Source organism: Mesoplodon mirus (genome assembly GCF_964341445.2).
Source record: "Mesoplodon mirus genome assembly, chromosome: 19".
Classification (NCBI taxonomy): Eukaryota; Metazoa; Chordata; class Mammalia; order Artiodactyla; family Ziphiidae; genus Mesoplodon; species Mesoplodon mirus.
The window spans coordinates 54,364,591-54,383,389 of record NC_138995.1 but is presented as its reverse complement, the minus strand read 5'-3'; the positions used below and the strand labels follow the sequence as shown (position 1 = coordinate 54,383,389).

Below are 18,799 nucleotides of genomic sequence, written 5' to 3'. Positions count from 1 at the left end.
AGAGGGTCCTTACTTCTCCAAGGGCGCCTCCACCCTTCCAAGAAACCTGTTTGTTTTCTGGTCAGTCTTTCAGCCAAAAGTCACCAAGTCTTGTCTCTTCAGTAGCCACTGAGCTACCCCATCCCCACCCAATAGCCTGGACCCTTCCCCTGGCTTACCCCCACCCCTAACATCAATCTCCAGAGGAGCTTTCAATTACTCACATCTTGCCCTGTCAAAACCTGTCCCTGCCCTGCTCAAAAGTCTTTCCCTAGCTCCCCTTCATCTCTAGATCAAGTCAAAGCCCCTTAGCCTGGCATTCCAGGCCCCTCATTCATTCATCTACATTTTAGACAAGTGATTCTAATTTTTGAGTCAGAAATATATTGACCTTACTTGAGTGCCAATCGCTGCTCAAAGGGCTGGAGATGCCATGGTGAATAAAACAGGCAAATGTTAGGTGTTCCAGACAGCTTAGCACTAAGCACAAACTTGATCCTGTTCTAGGCACTGAGAACCCAAAGTGAAAAAGGTTGACTCCGGTCTTAGCTTCACAAAGCCTTCATGAGGAAACCAGACTACAGCAAGGACGGAAAAAACAAAACAAAACAAAAACTTAACTTCAGATTGCCATAAGTACTATTAATATAAAATACAGAGTAAGGGGATGTGGGTACTGTTTTCTTTTAACTTGTTATTATGGAAAACATCAAACATACAGAAGTAGACAGAACAGGACAATGAAGCCCCATGCATCTGTCACCCCAGCTTCAACAACCATCACCTCATAGCCAATCCTGCTTTATCCATAACCCACTCACTTCTCTAAAGCCAATCTGGAGGTGCTATCTTAAAAAGATCAGAGGAAGCCTGTCACATTGACATCTGTGCCAAGATATGAATGATGAGCACAAGAGCAGCTACCCGAAGATCAGAGGGAAAAGCATTTTCAGGCAGAGGGAACAGCAAGGGCAAAGACCTGAGATGGTAAAGAGATTGGGGTGTTAGAGGGGAAGTGGAAGTAGACAGGATTGGATGGGGATGGGGGTTGAAGTCAGAGGTGAGCAGGGTTAGACCATGTGTATAGCTCCTGGGCCATGATAAAGGGTTTGGATTTTTTTCTAAATGTAACGGGATCTCATTGGAGAATCTTAAACTGGAATGTGAGTCACGTCCAGGAAGCCTGGAATTCTGCAATAGATTCCTATACCTTCATCGTAAAGACTGAGCTCCTAACGACGCCTGTAGGAGACTTCCCCCTCTCTGACTCTGTTCCAGGTACAGTAAAGTGCTTTCACTTCCTCCAACCAAGCAATTTTTTTTTGCCCCTAGGCCTTTGCCCTTGCTGTTCCCTCTGCCAGAAAGACTCCCTGGGGCAGGCGCCTCCTGTGGCTCCCACAGCTTCCTCTGCTTTACTCATCCCAAGTCTGACCACTCCGGGTTGTGGTTCTGATTATGTGTGAATCTCCTTCCTTTGACTGGGTGGCCAGCAGGATAGAGGCCGGTTATGTTCACTGCGGAAACCATAGTGCCCTCTAGCACAGGGCCTGACACACAAGAGAGCAATAAATATTTATCCTGGTTATGGGGAGAGGGTTGTGAGGGTTGGTAAGGGGCTTGTCCCTTGTGCCCCCTCTCCGGATGCAAACTGATTCCGACTGAACTGAGGATGCCCGCTTCGCGCTAGTCCGCAGTCCCTGTGCGCATGCGCTATTGCCCGGCGTTTTCCATTCCCCCCCACCAAGCCCCTCATATGCTAATCAATGCGCTCCGGAGTATGGCCCCTCCGGGGAATATGCAAATCAGCTCTTCCATCGCCCGAGGCCTCCCATTGTCCCCGCGCTAAGATTATGCAAATGAGCAGGCCTCAGGTCCAGGATCCAGGCAGAGCTGGTACCCCCACCCCACCCCACCCCACCCCCAGCGCATCCCATTCTCTGTAAGGCGCGTTCATGATCGATCACGCACGCGCAAGCCTTGCAGTTTCTCGTTCCGTCCGGCTGCGGACTGTACCAAGTAAACCCGGACAGCGAGGGGCAAGGCCCGGAACCCCCTGCTCGAGCCTTGTCGATGGCCCGACTCAGCCCCTCTTCCCACTATGCTACAGGAATGGTCTATCTCGCCGCGCAAGCGCCCTAGGCTCTTCACGCCCCTCGCACTCCCTCCTACCCCACTTGCAGCGCAGGCGCAAAGCCGGGGCGTGCAGCCGCTACCGCCGAGCCGGAGCTGGGGCCGCCAGCGCCGGTGAGTGTCCGGGATGGAGGTGCGCGGGGCATGCTGGGAAGCGGGCACTACGGCACCGCTGCATGATGGGAGTGACGGCTCCCGTCACGGAGGAGCCGGCCGCAGTCTTGGGCCGTGATGGCTTGAGGGCGAAATCCAGGTTCCCTTTTCTCCCCCAACGCTTCTCCGTGCCGTCCTGGGGCATCCTGGGAAAATGGGACGCCGTGCCCTAAAGCACTGTGGGAGTCTGTCAGCTAGTCGTTATGGGCCTGGTGCATTCTGGGATTATCCTAGCTTCTTGTGGGGAACCGTGCCTTTTGTCATACACCTTCCGCTGAGCATCCTGGAAGCCTGGAGTGCTTCGTCGAAGAGCGCCTTGGAAGGTGGTCATTATAGGCCCGAGGCATCCTGGGGAAAATTGCAGCAGCAGTGGGGACTGGGCCTTATGGTCCTGTCTAAGGTTTTGTTCTTGCCTCCTCTCCCTAGCGTTGTGGGAATGGGTGCCTATTATGTTCGCGCACGGCATCTTGGGAGTTGGTTGCTGTAGGCTCATGACACTGTGGGGTCTCCGGCACTGTTTGCGTTATGGTAGTGAGAGAACCTCATTTATGCCCCTCTAAGATCGTAGAAGCCTGTCTGGCCGCCATGTTCACTGTAGGAATGGGACTTAGGCACCAAGGACTGCCTCCACATCATATCTGGAATACTCTGGAATGGGCTTTGTGTGATGTGGGCTTGGGGAAGGGTAGGCTGCACTGGTGAGCAATGTCTCCTGCTAATCCCATAGGAAGTTCTGATTGTCCCTGGTGTATGGTTGCCGGTTAAAATATAGAACCCCCAGTTAAATTTGAATTTCAGATTAACAACAAAGAACTATTTAATATACCCATGTTCCATGCAGTATTTGAGGTGTACATTTCTAAAAGACTCTATCTGGAATTCAAATTTAACTGGGTATTGTATGCTTTTATTTACTAAATCTGGCAACCTGTCCTGGCATAAAGTAGAGTTCCCAAATGAAATGGAGCCCTGTAGGCAATAGGGTATTAGGAGAACTCTCCTCTGCCAGTTATGAATCCTCTCTGTCCTTAAAGCCCAATCCTGCCAGTTATGAATCCTCTCTGTCCTTAAAGCCCAATCCAAGTGTCTTTAGAAAGCTCACCTGCCATTGATGCCAGCTTTCCCGTGCCCCAGCCTCCTCCAGGCTTCAATCCTAATCTTTTTCTCTTTAGTCCCCAGCATTAAACTCGACCCCTAGAGTTTGAAGGGAATCATGCGTTTTCCACCATATTAGCCAGTGCCCAGCACAGGCCTTGGTATATAAGAGGTGCAGCTGAGGCTGCCAGCCCCTTCATAACTTGCTCTGTCTGGCTCTCTACTCTCAGGGAGCGCAGTGGGAGAACAAGAAGTGCTGTGTGCGTGTGTGTGTGCGTGTGTGTGTGTAGGGAGTATTGATGAAGAGGGAGAGAAAGAGGAGTCAGAGAAGGCTTCTTGGAAGAGGCAGAGATGGTGTTTGGCTGAGGAGAAGTATAGAGGTTCTTCTGTTTGAGGTGGGCTTTGGAGAGAGAGTAAGAGTTCTCCAGGCAGACATGGGGGAAGGAGCACATTCCAGACAGCAGTTGTAGGATTTACTAAGACCCACAGATGTGAAAAGTCCTGTTGTGCACAGGGAGAGGTGAGAAGTCTGGAATGGTGGGGGTTTATAGAGGGTTGGGGTTGCGGGTGGTAATAGCCACTGCTCATGGAGTACCTGCCACATACCACCAATTTATATCAACGAGCCTACTGAATCTTCAAAAAATCTTTTCCGCTAAAGGATCATTTTATGAGAGGTAGGATGACATGGCTTCAAATCGTAGTTCACCCACCTACCAGTTGGTGTGATAATTCTCTTTGTGCCTCAATTTCCTCATCTGTGCAAAGGAGATAATAATGTCTCAATGTGGTTACAAGTACGTAAGTTAAGCCCTAGAAGCCCTTTTTGTACCTAGAAGGAAACAGGCTAGAGAAGAAAGGTCCTTTGTTTGAAGCTACACAGCTAGAATGTGGCAGATTTAGGACTCAAACCTAGGCATCATCTTGCCAAGGTGTAAATTGATAAAGAATTAGGGCAGGGACTTCCCTGGTGGCGCAGTGGTTAAGAATCTGCCTGCCAACGCAGGGGACACGGGTTCGAGCCCTGGTCCAGGAAGATCCCACATGCTGTGGAGTGACTAAGCCTGTGCGTCACAACTGCTGCGCTCTAGAGCCTGCGAGCCACAACTACTGAGCCCGTGCGCCTAGAGCCTGTGCTCCGCAACAGGAGAAGCCACCTCAATGAGAAGCCCGTGCACCACAAGGAAGAGTAGCCCCCGCTCGCCGCAGTTAGAGAAAGCCCGTGTGCAGAAACGAAGACCCAGTGCAGCCAAAAATAAATAAAAACTAAATTAAAAGAAAAAAAAGAGTTAGGGCTGACATTCACAAATCAGTGCAACCATACTAGTTTTTTAAATATGGACCTACTTCTAGACTGGTTGGTATATCACCACTATTCCAAGTAATCCCTACCCCCAGCTGCCACTTTGGACTCTTCCCCCTGCCCCAGACTTTCCCACAGCCTAGCAAGTAAAGGGTTAATGCCTGCCGTAGGCCCATGTTCCCCTCTCAGTTCTGACTGGTGCCCATGTTGGTACTCGCTGTTAAATATTTGGAATATTACCCTTCCCCACCCCATTGAAAGAGAACCAGATGGGGAAATTAAGGCCTACAGAGGGGCAGAGCCTGCAGTGAAGGCTGTGTAGGCAGTCAAGGCCCTTTAGGCAGTCAAGGACAGGGTTGGGATCATCTTTTCCTTGCCCACAACACTGAGCACACTGAGTCCTGGGGAGGCAGATGCTATGTAAAAGTCTATTGAGTCATCACAGGCCTTTCCTTCCCCTGTCCAGCATCCCTCTCTACCTGCTGACATCCTGCCTCAGAGGACTTGTGGCCGACGTGTGGCTGTGGAAAGCTGGCCAGGGAGGGACACTGCCCAGCTGCTGCTCGCTCCTGTCTCCTGTCCCCTCCCCTGGCCATGACAGAAACCCGTGAGCCGGCTGAGACTGGGGGCTACGCCAGCCTGGAGGAAGACGATGAGGACCTCTCTCCAGGTGAGATGGCCTTCGAGGTGGTGGTGTTGGCTTGACTATCTTCCTGGTTTGGGATTGGGGCTCCGCTGAGAAATCTTGACGGGGAGTGGCTCCTTATCTCGCTAGGTTTTCTGTTCTGATTAGGACTCTCTGCCCTGCTAGGGGATCCCTTCCTGCTGAGACTTCTGGGGGTTATAGATCGGCTGGGATTGCTCTCCTTCTTGTGATCGCTTTCTTTGCTGGAAGTTCTGGATCGGCTGTGGTCTCTCTTCTTTCTGGGAGTTCTAGATTGGCTGTAATCATTCTCCTTGCTAGAAGTTCTAGTTTGGCTGAGATCTCTCCCCTTGCTGGAGGTTCGAGATCGTCTGAGAGCACTCTCTTTTCTGGGGGTTCTGGATCGACTGTAATATCTTTCCTTGCTGGAGGTTCTAGTTTGGCTGTGATCTTTCTCCTTTCTGAGGGTTCTAGATTGGCTGTGATCTCTTTCCTAGCTGGAGGTTCTAAATCGGCTGTGATCTCTTTCCTAGCTGGAGATTCTAGTTTGGCTGTGATCTCTCTCCGTGCTGGGGGTTCTGGAGTGGCTGTGACCGCTCTCCTTACTGGGGGTTCTAGATCGGCTGTGGACTCTCTCCTTGCTGGGGCTTCTAGACCATCTGCGACCTCTCTCCTTGCCGTGGGTTCTAGATCGTCTGTGACCTCCCTCCGTGCTGGGGCTTCTAGACGCTGTAACATCTTTCCCTTTTGGGGGTTCTAAATTGGTTATAACTTTTCCCCTTGCTGCACATTCTAGAGTGGCTATGTCTTCCCATCTGACTGGGTACGACTTCTTGCCCTGCTATGATTTCTCTTCCAACTGTGACTTCTCACCCTGCTGTGGGCCCTCTCCCTACTGCGACTTCTTGCCCTTCTGGGCGTTCTAGACCGGCTGCGACTTCAGGGCTGGCTGGGGGTGCTAGACTGGCTGTGACTTTGGGGCCTGCTGGGTGCACTACCTTGGTTGTAACTCTCTACCCTCCTGAACACTTCAGTAGGGCTGTAACTCCATCCCCTGCTGGGGGTGATCTTCTGACTATAACTCTTCACCCTCCTCGATGATGACGGAGATGGGCAGTGACCTTTCTCCTCAAAGGGAGTTCTAGCGGGGCTATAACTCTTTGCCCTACCGGGGGTTCCAGCCAGGCTGCAACTCTTCTCCATATCCAAGGCTCCTGGGGGGCTGTAGCTCCTCTTTCTGCTCACATTTCTAGGCTGGCTGTCACTCCTTTCCCGGTTGTTGGTTCTCAGCTGGCTGTAACTCTTCCCCCGACTCTGTTTTTGCTGGGAAGTAGGAGTTCTCACCCTGCTGGGCATACCTGGTCTGGCACCATTAGCTCTTATCCTGCTGGGAGTGCTGGCCCTGTTGGCTGACCTCTTGGAGCTGCGGCCTCCCCTTCTGCCGGGAGTTCTGCCTCGGCTGTGGGTGCCTCTGCGCCGGGGGCATCTTACCCTGCTGGCCTTGCTGCTTTGCTGGCCCTGGTGTCAGTGCTGGCTTTGCTAGGCGTTCGGGCCTGGCCATGGGCTCGGGACTTGCTGCTGGGCTGGTTACAAGGGGCTGCCTTTGTACTTGCCCATTTGGGAGAGTCGGAACTGCTCGGGCTCGTGACCGAGTTACGGGCGGTCCCAGGTTTGGTGGACACTGAGGGGCTGTTGGGCATTGCCGATTTGGTGGTCTTCAAGGAGGCAGGAGGATTGGGAGACGCTGAGGGCATCGAGGGTCCCACGGACGCCGGAGACATGCTGGGCTTCCGAGCTCTCGCAGATGGAGAAGGCATGGTGGCTGCGAAAGGGCTTATGGTCCAGGAAGTCACGGTGGACACAAAAGGCTTGGTAGCCGTGGGTGACCACCTGATTGCCTTTCCCAGGCGAACTTCATGAAGTCACAGTGGGCAGTGAAGACTCTGGAGGGGAGGTGGTGTGAAGTCAGGGGTGGGAGGAGAAAGAGGGGTGGGGCCCCAGCTCAAAGCTGGAGGTGTTTCGTCTGTGGTTTGCAGCCGTTCAGCAAATGCCTCCCCAGGCTGCCTTATGCTCAGCGTTGCTAGGGACACAGAGATGGGTCAGGCCCAGGTCCTGCCTTCCAGGAGTCTCCAGTCTCCAGACCCAGACCGTCACTGTCCAGGCTGTCAGTGTGTGTTAGGGGGCAGGGCGACCCCAGACGAGAGAGGCACTGACCGCCTGGGCAGTCAGGGAGGACCTCACAGAGGAGGTGACGTGGAGCTGGAGCCTTAAAGAGGAGCAGGAGTTGGCTAGTCGAGAAGGAGAGGGTCGCCCCAGGTGGGAGAAGAGCAGAGGCGAAGGCCTGGAGGAGGGAGAGCCGGGCCACCCTTGTTCATTCAATCCACACGTCCCGTTGGGGACCCCAGATGAGTCAGAGCTGCCCCTGAGGGGTTTCTAGCCTGAAGGAGGAGATATTCTGGGGCCCAGATGGCTACAGCCTTTAGGACAGCGACAGGGGAGATGGAGCCAGGGTGGAGGGAACAGGGGAGAGACCCTCTGCCTGAAGTCGTCGGGGGTGGTGACTTCGCAGAGGACAGAGCCTGTGCTGGGCCCTGGAGGGTGAGGAGGAGATCGCCAGGCAGACAGAGTGGGGAGCAGTGTTCCAGGCAGAGGGACCAGCCCACGCCAAGGCCTCGGGAAACATTTGTTAAGTGGCAGACAGACAGCAGGACAGAGGCAGGAACAAGAGACAGAGAGAGCTGCAGGGAAGGACGGACGCTCAGCAAACATAACTTGTTCTTCTGAGCTGGGTGATGCTGGGGACCCAGCGATGAGTCAGAGCAGGCCTGCCCGCTGGTCTGGTGGGGAAAGGACTTTGGACGGGCACAGAGCTGAGGGTTCGGGGCTAGGACAGCCAGGGGGCAAAAACAAGTGACCGGCTGCCTGGGGTTAGGAGATCTGGGATGCCCTCACCAGGGAGGAAGGCCTCCTTCTGGGTCCTTAAAGGATAACGGGAGACATTCCCAGCAGAGGGAATGTCACGTGTGAAAGCCGCAGAAAAGCTCCGTCAAACTGAATGCCAGGCACAAAGAAAGTGTTCTAGATGCTAGGGACGCAGTCATGAGCCACACGAAGTCCCTGCTTTCAGGGACAGGCAGTAAATGTATAAGCAGGTGTTGCATACAATACCTTGAGGAGAAAACTAAAGCAGAGTTAGGGGCGTAGAGAGTGCTAGGGAGGGATTGCTGGTTAGACAGACTGACCAGGGTTTCACTGAAGTGACACTTGAGCAGAGATGTGACAGAGGGGAGGGATCAAGCCTTAGTCCGCCTGCAGAAAGGGTGGCAAAGGCCCTGAGGTGGGTGCCGGCCTGGGGAGTTGAGGGACGTGAAGGGGCAGTGGGGCCGGCTCAGTGGGAACGGGGTTCCCGTACGCTGCCAGGGGAAACTGAGGAAGGGGGGCCAGTGGGTTCAGGGCTAGGCTGTCACAGTCCTAGGAGATGCTTTGGGCAGGCTCCTGCCACCACGTCTGTAGAAGCTGGTATTTTGCTGCCACCGTAGTGGGGGCTCCCCTCTCCACACCCCCCGTAACAGTTGTTGGTGTCACCCTTCCTGTACATTGCTTTCCCTTTTTTCTTTTTGTTTTAAACCTAAACTTGTCCTAGGCATGTCCTCCATAGCCATGAAATCACAGTAATATATCTATACTTATAAATAAATATTTTAACTCACTTAACTAGATATTTATATATATATATGTATATAAAACCACATATATCAGAGTATGTATATGTTTTAATTTGCCAAAGTACCCGTTCAAGTGTTTGTCTCCCTAAAATGATCCAGTGTAGGCCATCACCCACATTTAGCTGTTTCCCCGTTTAGCTGTGTGACTGGAGGCCAGTGAGTCGCCTAACCTTTCTGTGCCTCAGTTTCCCCACTTGTCACTTAGGGATAATAGTACCTCCCTCAGGGTTGTTGTAAGGATTAGTTGAGTTAATATATAAAAAACAAGGTTCTTAAAATAGCAGTGGACGCTGTCGTTGTTGTTTTTATTACTCCTACGTCTCCTACTTTGTTCTTTTTAAACCCCTAAGGTGCAGTTCTTGCAAGACGTTCATTTGCTTGACACCCAGATACGGCCTGTTCGGCACGATGCGGATCCATCTGTGGGGAGAGCAGGGTCGGGCCCGGGCCGCCCTCTCCATACTGTGGCGCGTCTGAACGGGGCTCAGGGAGCGGACAGCCGGGCACAGCCCTCTGTCCCCTGAGGCCGCCGTCTTTCCTCTTCCGCCCCCTCTAGGCCCCGAGCATTCCTCTGACTCCGAATATACTCTCTCAGAGCCGGACTCCGAAGAGGAAGAAGATGAGGAGGAGGAGGAAGAGGAGACCACTGATGATCCCGAATATGACCCCGGCTACAAGGTGAAGCAGCGCCTGGGGGGGGGCCGGGGGGGCCCATCCCGCCGGGCCCCCCGTGCAGCCCAGCTCCCGGGCCCCCCAGCCCAGCCCTGCCAGCTCTGTGGCCGCTCCGCCCTTGGGGAGGCCCCACCGGGCACCCCGCCTTGCCGGCTCTGCTGCCCCGCTACAGCCCCCCAGGAAGCGCCAGCTCCTGAAAGTAGGGCCCTCGGGGAGGAAGAGGAGGAGCCGCCTCGGGCTGGGGAGGGCCGACCAGCTGGGAGGGGGGAGGAGGGGGAGGGGGAGGATGAGGAGGGGGAGGGGGAGGAGGAGGAGGAGGGCGGCGCCTACCACTGTACCGAGTGCGAGGATTCCTTTGACAACCTCGGGGAGCTGCACGGGCACTTCATGCTGCATGCCCGGGGTGAGGTGTAGGCAGCGCCCCGACCTAGGGAGCTTGGCAGAGGGGTGGGGCGGGTGGGGTGGGAGGAGGGGGCTGAGGACATCGGGGTGGTCGCGGTGGTCACAGGGATGGGGTCCCACCGATCTGTGTCGTCTTAGCAGTAGTTGTGTGAAAGCCAGAATAAAAGCCAAATTCTGTGTGTCGGCCGAGTGTGCATTTGAGGTCTGTGTGTGTGTGTGTGTATGTGTGTGTGTAAGCTCGAGTGTGTAAGGCATGTGCCTGGGCATTTACCTCACCATCCCTGGGCTCCTTGGGGAAAGCTAAGGATCGTTGTTGCCAAGATAATTAACGTTTACTAAGTGCATATGTTCAGTGTGGTTCCCATATATTTCATCATAGACCCCGTGATGCACAGGCTCAAACACAACAGAATTTTCTTGCTCACATCATAGTCCAGGATGGGTGTTTCAGGTTGGCAGGTAACTCCATATGGTGATTTGGGGACCCAGGCCATCCTGTAAGCCTTTTGTCATTCACATGGTCATGGCTGGGTGTCCATGGCCTGGGTTCTGCCAGAGGAAGAGGAAAGAGAGCCTGGAGAGGTACACGTGTTCTCTTAGAGGCCCCAGCCTGGAGGTGGCACACAGTGCTTCCACTTATGTTCCTTTGCTGAGAGATTAGTCACATGGCCACAGCCTGCGGCAAGGGAGTCTGGGAAAGGCGGTCTAGCCAAGTGCCCAGAAAACGGTTTGTGGAAGACAGCTAGTGCTCTCTGCCACTTCATCCAAGAACCTTCACAAAGAGGACTTTAATTATAATCATAGCTCTGCTTCCTGAGCGCTTCCCGGGTGCCAAGTGCCAGTCCAAGAGCTTTATGTATATTGACTTAGAGAAGTTGTGCATCTAGGAACTTACAAAAATAGAACTTTAATTATAATTACAGCTGCCATTTTCCCAGCACTTACAGAGTGCTGCATTTTATTTACATGAGATCATCGGGTCCTTAGAATAACTCTGCGAGGTAGGGACCGTCATCCATTAATTCATTTAACAAATATCTTTTGAATACTTGCTGTGTGCTAAGCATTGGGAACACACCAGTGAATAAAATAAAATCCTTGTCCTCGTGGAGCGTACATGGAGGTGGGAAGGGGCCACCGGTGGGGACAGATAGTAAACAAAAAGTAAACAAGAAGGATGTAACATATGCTGGATGGTGGTAAGTGCTGTGGAGAAAAATAGAGAAGAGAAGGGAGAACAGTTCTGGAAGAGGGTGCAGTTTTAAATAGTGTAGTCCTCCCTGAGGAGGTGACAGAGACCTAAGCAGAGACCTGAGAAAGGGAGGGAGGGAGCCTGGCACACGGGTGGGAAGAGCGATCTAGGCGAGGGGGGGTGGGGCAGGAGCCTGCCCCACATGTCAATTAGGCAAGAGTGGCTGGAAGGGATAAGGGATGGCAGAGCTGGAGGGATGAGGTCAGAGGGGAACAGAGGGTGAGCTTATTACCGCCTTGTGGAAACACAGGCTCTTGCTCTGAGATGGGAAGTACTAATTCACAGAAGCTTGGCACTGAAGCTCCTTTGAAAATAGAAGCCTAATTATAATAATAGCTACCATTTACTGAGCATTTACTGTGTGCCAAGCTCTCTTCTAAGGCGCTTTACATGTGTTAACTCATAGAAGCTTGGCAACTAAGAACCTTCAAGAATAGAACCTGAATTACCATAATGGCTCACAGCGGACCAGGCCCTGGGCTAAGCGCTGTATATGGACGATCACATCGGATCCTTATGAGGTAGGGACTGTTACTTATTACTCATTCATTTAACAGTGATTTATTGAATACCTAGGAGATGCAGGCACTATTGGGGGAGCTGGGAGTAGAGTGGTGAACACAATGAACAAAAATCCCTGCCTTTGTGGAGGTTATATTATAAAGGGGAAAACAGATACTTGAATATTTAAGTAAAACATTTAGAATGTTAGAAGGTTATAAGTGCTGTGGAGGAAAAGAGAAGGGGGATGGGGAGGCTTGTGTGTGCGTGTGTGAAGCAGTTTCAAATGGGGTAGTCAGGAAAGGCTTCACTAAGAAGGTGACATCAAAGCAGAGACCTACAGGAGGAGGAACAGGCCATGTGGCTGTGAGAACAGCAAGTGCAAAGGCCCTGAGGTGGAACCTGCTTGGGATGTTTGTTGAAGTGCACTTGGGGCCACAAGGCTGTTGCTGAGGAAGGCAGGGGGAAGACTGGTGGGAACACGAGAGCAGAGAGGGGCAGAGAAAAGCAGAGGGGAAGAGGACTGCGTCACACAGGCCATTAATACCGGCTCTGACTTTCTCTCCAAGTGTGTCGTCATCATCATAATTCTTAGAGGCGTAGGGGCTACTATCATGACCATTTTACAACTGCTACAACCAGGGCACAGAGAGGTTGAGTAATCTTCTAGAGGTCACACAGCTGGGAAGAAGCAGAGGCCAGGTTTGAATCCAGACAACTGGAGGTAAGGCACCCATTCTTAGCCACTAAGCCACACACCAGAAATGGCTTGTCCACAGCCACCATCTGACTTGCAGGAGTGTATTTGGTCTCCAGAGTTATTGAGGTTTTTTTTAATAACATTGGTTACCAACATTTAAAAATGGGCAGGTTTCACACAAAAATGGAAGTTTCTGGCTTCCTTGTGAGCTTGATTGCTGAACCCACAATCCCATGGGGCGGTAGTTTGCTGGAGCTGAGTAGGGGTCACCTCCTATTAATGGGGCATTCCCTCCCGCATGCCCAGTCCCCACTGTCTGGCATCTGGACCCCTTACACCCTGCTTGCCTCACTGATTTATGGTACCTGCTTGGCCCCAAAGGGCATTTACATTCTGACGCCTGTTACAGGACCTTAACAGCTTTCAAAACCCATACTTTTCATCCTAGAAGCTCAGAATCTTATATTTATGCACTCTTTGAGACTTTCATAACCACTATAGCTTAGCATCATTGAATCTCAGAATCATCAAAGCAGAAATTCACAGCTCATTAAAACAACCTGGATGGATCTTATTTCCTGGAGCAGCATGCCTAAGCCCTCTTCTGCCCTAAGACAGGGCTTTCTAAGCATAGAAGTAGCAAATTATCCATTCGTCATCAGAAGTTCCTAAGGATCACGAGAGACTGGGAATCAAGAGACCTAGTCTCCTGCCAGTGGGGTCATTCAGTTCTTCGGGGCCCAGGCAGGATATGGAGACCAAGCTAGGAATTCCAGAGGACCCAGTACCGGGAACTGGTTACACAGGTACTAAAACGCTGAGAGCACAAACATGGAAAAGTGAGGTAACTGAGAATTTAGTGTCTGCAAGAAGCTCCCACCTCTAGGACTGGGATGCAGAAAGAGAAGCGCAATGACCAGAACCCAGTGGGAGCTTGGTGGGCAGGCCAAGCCACGTGTATGGCTGGTGCAGGGACTGGCTACCACACAGCTGCTGCTTAAACCCCAAGAGGGGCACAGTGCCTTGTGCTGAGAGTGTAGAAAGGTATTGGAGCCCGAACTGCTGCTGGGGGGGTTCCAGCAGGAGCCCAAGGCAAGGTGAGTCCCTTCTCCCCTCTTCCGACCTTCCTTCCCTCTGCCCAGACCTCTTGTGGGATGAACTTAAGGAAGCCAGCTCTCCAGGGAGTCTGGGAAGCATAGCTGCAGAAAGCCCAGCCTCACGGAGCAGTGTGGAAGGGTGGGCTGAGGCTGAGAAATAGGTAAACAACTGGGCACAGTGAAGGCGTTCTTTCTTGAGCCTCCATGGTAAGCGCTGTCCTAGGTGCTGGGGATGAAGCAATGAGGAAGACAACCCACTTGCCCTCAGAAGCTTGGATTCTAGAGGAAGGACACAGACGATGAGAGAACCACAGGTGTGAGCATTCCAAGTGTTGAAGAGTGCTGGGAATAAACTACATCAGGCTAAGGGTTGGAGGTGCTATTTTAGCCAAGGAGGACCTCTCTGAAGTGGCAGGTATTGAGACCTGAATAATGAGGAGGCAGCCTTGCAAAGTTCTGGGTGAGAGGGAACAGCAAGTGCAAAGGCTCTGAGGCAGATGCCAGCCTGGCATGTGTGGCTAGAGTGTAGTGAAAAAGACAGAACCGGGAGGGAGTTGAGATTGCTTAATGGGCTGGGACCGAGTCATTGTTGGGTCTTGTGGGCCTGGGTAAGGCCTTTGGATGTTACTTACGGGATGCCGTTGGAGGGTTCTGACTGAGGAGTGATGGACGCTGACTTACATATACACAGGGGGTGGTGTGTAGTAGAGAGACTGGAAGGGTGGGGGGAGCGGTAGTGATAGCAGACCCAGCCTCCTGCTGTCTTCTTGCTCTGCCATCCCGTTGTCGCTCTCATGGTCCAAGATGGCTGGATACCATGTCCACATTCCAGGCGGGAAGGTCGAGGAAAGGCAGGTTCCTTTCTGAAGCTTGAGGACTCTACCCAGGAATTTAGTCAGAACTCAGTCACAGGGCCACATCTAGCTGCAAGGAAATCTGGGAAAGGCAGTCTTTGTAGCCACCGTGTGCCTAGCTAAAAAGTGGGAGATAGCTCAGTCTCTACCATAACCATCTCACCTGTGGGCTTTCAAAATATCCCTCAATTCAGAGTCTGTGATTATTGTATGCAAGGCATCGACCATTGTCTCTAGGGGCAGGGCAGGTAATGCAAGGGAGTAAAACTGGTCCAGTGGAACTCAGCCCAGGGTTGGGCCTTTCAAGAGCTGAAAATAGGATCTTAATGGAGTATCTCCCTGTGTTGGCCAAATACAACAGGAAACAGAAGGTACCTCTGCTTGACTCCAAACCAGTTTCCCCACAGGGCCAGGCCAGGTCTGCCCTGAGCTCCCCACTCCCCATGCCCTTATGTTCTCTGGGAATTCCTGCTCAAAAGCCAGAGTTCCTTGTTTAGACATTTTATTATGGACCTTTTGTTTTTAGATACTATTTCTGTTCGTTTATTCATGCCATCTCACCTACACATGCAAAAATATTCCGTGACCAGAATGGTACATAAAATTATTTAAATGAACAATAAATTATCTGGGGAGGAGGAGGGCAGAGCCATCCAATGCCATGGCCCCTCCTTGAGTGGGAAAGGCTGGCAGGGGGTGGGAAGAGACAAGGGCCCAGATTGCAACCGTCACATGACTCAGTACAGCCTCCCGACTTTGCTGTCCCATCCCCAAAGGCTCAAGTTGCTCCACGTGTGGGACCCATTCGGTGGCATTACAGGCAGGCAACACCTCACTTTCCCTCCCCCATTCAGGCCCAGATCCAGGCACTTGGCTCTTGCAGCCCCATGGCCTCCGTCTGGGAAGAATTCATGGTGATAACACAATCTGCAGCTAGCTATGATTTCAAACTATTTAATTGGGAACGAGGAAGATACAAATAACAAACTTCCCTCTTTCTTTCTTTCTCACTATTGTTTGATTTTACTGTTTCCCTGAAGGCTTTTGTGTCCTCCAAAGACGGAGGCTCTAAATGAGCATCTTCTGGGTCCTGTTGATCAGGAGTCCTTTGCCTTTCCAGGGAGGAAAGTAAATCCCTCCCACCCCGTATCAGATGGGTGTCCCACCAGCCACAGAGCTTCCATCGCCCTCGGGACGGCTGGAGCCACACTCAGAGCTCCCCCCGGGCGTGCCGGATGTAGTGCTGATGCAGCCCTGCTTCCTGGGCAAAGTCCTGCCCGCACTCAGTGCAGGCGAAGGGGCCAGGAAGGGGGTGGGCCTCGTGCACCTGGCGATGCCGCCTCAGAGAAGCGGCCTGCCCAAAGGTCTTGCCGCAGTCAGGACAGGGGAAGGTGGGTGGCGTGGTGGTGGGCGCAGCCGGCTGGGAGGGCCTGGCCGCTGGACCGTGGCTGCGCTGGTGGGTGATCAGGGCCTTGGAGGAGGGGAAGGAGCGGGCGCACGTGAAGCAGATGAAGAGGACCCCCTGCAGCTTCTGGGCCACGAAGTCCGCTGGGTGCTCCCGCTTCATGTGACGCTCCTGGAACTTGGAGTCTGCGAAGGTGATGAGACAGCGGGTGCACTGCAGGGCCCCCAAGTGGCCTGAGGGACATGAGGAGAGGTTGGGGGAGGCCAGCAGGAGTCTCGAGGGCCTCTCCCAGCCTCAGAATCGCACCAACAGTGAGCATGCAGGGCTTACTATGTGCGAGGTGCTATGCCAGGCCTGGAGAGCAGACTTACTGGACCTGTTTTACGGATGAGCAGACTGAGGCTCAAAAAGGTTAGGTAACTTGCCGACAGTCATGAAGCTAGGAAATGAAATGGCGGAGTCAGGACTGGAACCCAGGGAGCCTGCCCTTCCTACAGAGCCATGTGATTACAGCACAGCCTCTGGAGCCAGACTGCCTGGAATTGACTCCTGGTTCTACCACTTCCGAGGCAAGTAGAAACGGCGTTTTCATCTGGAAAATGGGGTAATGACCATATCAGTATCTACTTTATAGGGCTGTTGTAAGGAATAAACGAATTAACATATAAAAAGCGCTTAGAACAGTGCTACACAATGGTTTGCAATAATTATTGTTGAGAAAGAAAAGAAGCCCCACAGCTGGGAGCTGGCCTGGCACTCACAGCTAGGCCTTAGTGTTCTCCTGTTCAGCATAAACAGTTTCACAGAACATCGTCAGACAAGGCCATGCTGTGACTGAGACGAATCATGCCAAGACCATGCCATGATGCCTTCTAAACAAACAAAACTTGAACACTGTCCAAGCCACGAAAATGGCCAAACACACCCCCGCCCCATCGTGGCTAATATGAGTGCCTGCTGCTGCTTTACCAATTACACCTGGAGCCTTGCTTTGTTCCTCCCTCCTTCTAGGTAAGGTATATTAAGATAGCCAGCCATGTAATTGCCCCTGCTTCCTGGCAGCATCCATCCACAGCAAAACCCCTTTCTTGAACCCTTCCCCAAATCACCTACCACAAGCCTAAATCCTGTAATAAGTCCTTTCTTATTACTGAGATGCCCCACGGTATGTGTGCTTCCTCAGCGCAGTGAGCAATAAGCCCAACTTGGTCAACTCCAGGTGTGTTCCTGGTGGTCTCTGGCTGGAGAGCATTGACACTGTGGCTTTCATCGTTATAAATACTTAACCTCTCTTTGCCTCGGTTCCCTCATGTGAAAGTGATAATTACCAATTTCACAGAGTCTGTCAGGAGGACGGAATGAGATAACAAATGTTAAACTCTTAGAATGCACCTAGCACATAATAAGCATTCAGTAGAAGCTGTTGCTATTATCCTAGGTCAGGTTGGCTACCTTCATTAACATTAAGCTTTCCCCTTTTCTGCCGCTAAACCCCATACCAGCCAGCCCTGTGAGGTGAATAGTGGCAAGCCCTTTTGACAGATAGGGAAACTGAGGCCCGAGTCACACTGAGAGTCTGGGGCAGAGTTGGGACTGGGGCTCTCTGCCCTTTGCCAGCCACCTTTCCCACCCCAAGCCTCTCTGGATGCCACTCTGTGCCTCTGAACTGCATCCCATTCATGCTTATGTGGATAGAGCAGGATGGGTACATCTGAGGGTAATAAGGGTAGGGGTGGGGAGTAGCAGGTCCTGGGAGGGCAGCTGAGGGACCATTAACAGCTCCTTCCCAACAGGCAAATCCCCGCAACGCCCTGGACACTGAAATGCTATAGAAATCCTTTTAGCATCACAGCTCCTGCACCCCAGCCATCTCTGGTCGGCAGTACTCACAGATGTCACCTCCCGGACTTTGGGGACTTCTCTCCTTGGACGAATCCTGCTGCTCCATGGTCTCTTTGGGGTGCCGGTCCTCCATGGTGACTGAGACCCCTCTGGTCAAGAGAGGAGCACGCATGACAACAGTAAATCAAGTGAAGTCGCTTATCTACAGCGAGTCTTAGAGGGCCCGCCAATCCTATGACCGTTGACAGGCTTGGCTTTGCCAGCCTTTGGCCGACCCCCCACGAGATAACATCTCCTTGAATTCTAACCTGATAGAGCAGCTCGCTAGAGAAGATTCAATCCTCCCAGAAGATTCGACTCCCCAGGTTTGTGACTCCCCTTAGAGCCTTCTCACTTGCGTGAGACCTCTGACCTATGCCTCCTACATCAAACTAACTCCCTGAACTCGGAGCGCGGGACCCTTGATCTTTGACACCAGCCTCATCCCCTTCTCTCCCACCTGTCTTGAGGCAGGTAGTGGTACCCACGCTTTAGCCTGCCTCCTTCCGGGAGACATCTTTCTCTGACATTCCGAAACTCTTATTGCACCTAGAGCCCCCGCTTCCCACGCGCGCTTTCAGCCGCTGTAACCCGCTGCCCCAAGCACTGCCCTCGGCTCCCTCCCGAGGCTGGTAGCCCAGGCCTCTGCTTTTCTCCAGACAGCAGAAGGCTGCCTTTCGTTGCGCCTGTCAGTTGCTCGTCACAGCGCCGTCACCCGAAGGGAAGCGGGGTAGGGCCCACCGAGTCTCAAAGTCCCGGTGGTTTCCACGGCCTTTCGCCTGATGAGCCTTTCGAAGCCCAGATCTCGGGTTGCCATCCGACTGCTGTGATTCAGTCGCGCCAACCCGGTCCTCAAAATAATGGGAGAGGTCCTTCTCTGCACTGGGGTGCGTAATGATGACGTTGCAAGCCTCCTTTGCCATGCAGACCTAAGCTTACTGCGCAAGTGTGTTAGGCGCTCCTGGCGCGCACGCGCTTTGGCTCCCTCATTGTTCAAGGTTCGGCGA

General features: G+C 52.6%; 3 protein-coding genes across 9 annotated transcripts; 1 reads left to right on the top strand and 2 right to left on the bottom strand.

Annotated features, from left to right (window-relative positions):
* Positions 1-1,164: 1,164 nt before the first annotated feature.
* On the top strand, positions 1,165-10,140 carry ZNF428 (zinc finger protein 428). Of its 4 annotated transcripts, XM_082606463.1 has the most exons (4): positions 1,172-1,257; positions 2,087-2,223; positions 5,127-5,330; positions 9,585-10,140. In XM_082606463.1, the coding sequence occupies exons 3-4, from the start codon at positions 5,255-5,257 to the stop codon at positions 10,112-10,114; spliced, it is 606 nt and encodes a 201-aa protein (XP_082462589.1). In that variant the 5' UTR covers positions 1,172-1,257; positions 2,087-2,223; positions 5,127-5,254; the 3' UTR covers positions 10,115-10,140. The 4 variants fall into 4 exon arrangements, with proteins under 4 accessions (XP_082462590.1, XP_082462589.1, XP_082462588.1 ...); XM_082606464.1 differs by lacking the exon at positions 2,087-2,223 and having other exon boundaries at positions 1,165-1,257; XM_082606462.1 differs by lacking the exon at positions 1,172-1,257 and having other exon boundaries at positions 1,697-2,223.
* SRRM5 (serine/arginine repetitive matrix 5) lies at positions 5,366-7,120 on the bottom strand (the record flags this gene model as incomplete). Its single annotated transcript, XM_082607852.1, is given in 8 exon segments — positions 5,366-5,373; positions 5,730-5,796; positions 5,800-5,832; positions 5,836-6,031; positions 6,033-6,128; positions 6,130-6,242; positions 6,246-6,811; positions 6,814-7,120. Coding segments are annotated over 8 exon segments (1,386 nt in total).
* Positions 10,141-15,501: 5,361 nt separating the features above from the next.
* ZNF576 (zinc finger protein 576) lies at positions 15,502-18,799 on the bottom strand. Of its 4 annotated transcripts, none has more exons than XM_082605659.1 (3): positions 18,534-18,799; positions 17,802-17,902; positions 15,502-16,144 (listed from the first exon to the last, which is right to left on the bottom strand). In XM_082605659.1, the coding sequence occupies exons 1-3, from the start codon at positions 18,713-18,715 to the stop codon at positions 15,717-15,719; spliced, it is 711 nt and encodes a 236-aa protein (XP_082461785.1). In that variant the 5' UTR covers positions 18,716-18,799; the 3' UTR covers positions 15,502-15,716. The 4 variants fall into 4 exon arrangements, with proteins under 4 accessions (XP_082461785.1, XP_082461787.1, XP_082461788.1 ...); XM_082605661.1 differs by having other exon boundaries at positions 18,062-18,622; XM_082605662.1 differs by having other exon boundaries at positions 18,253-18,622.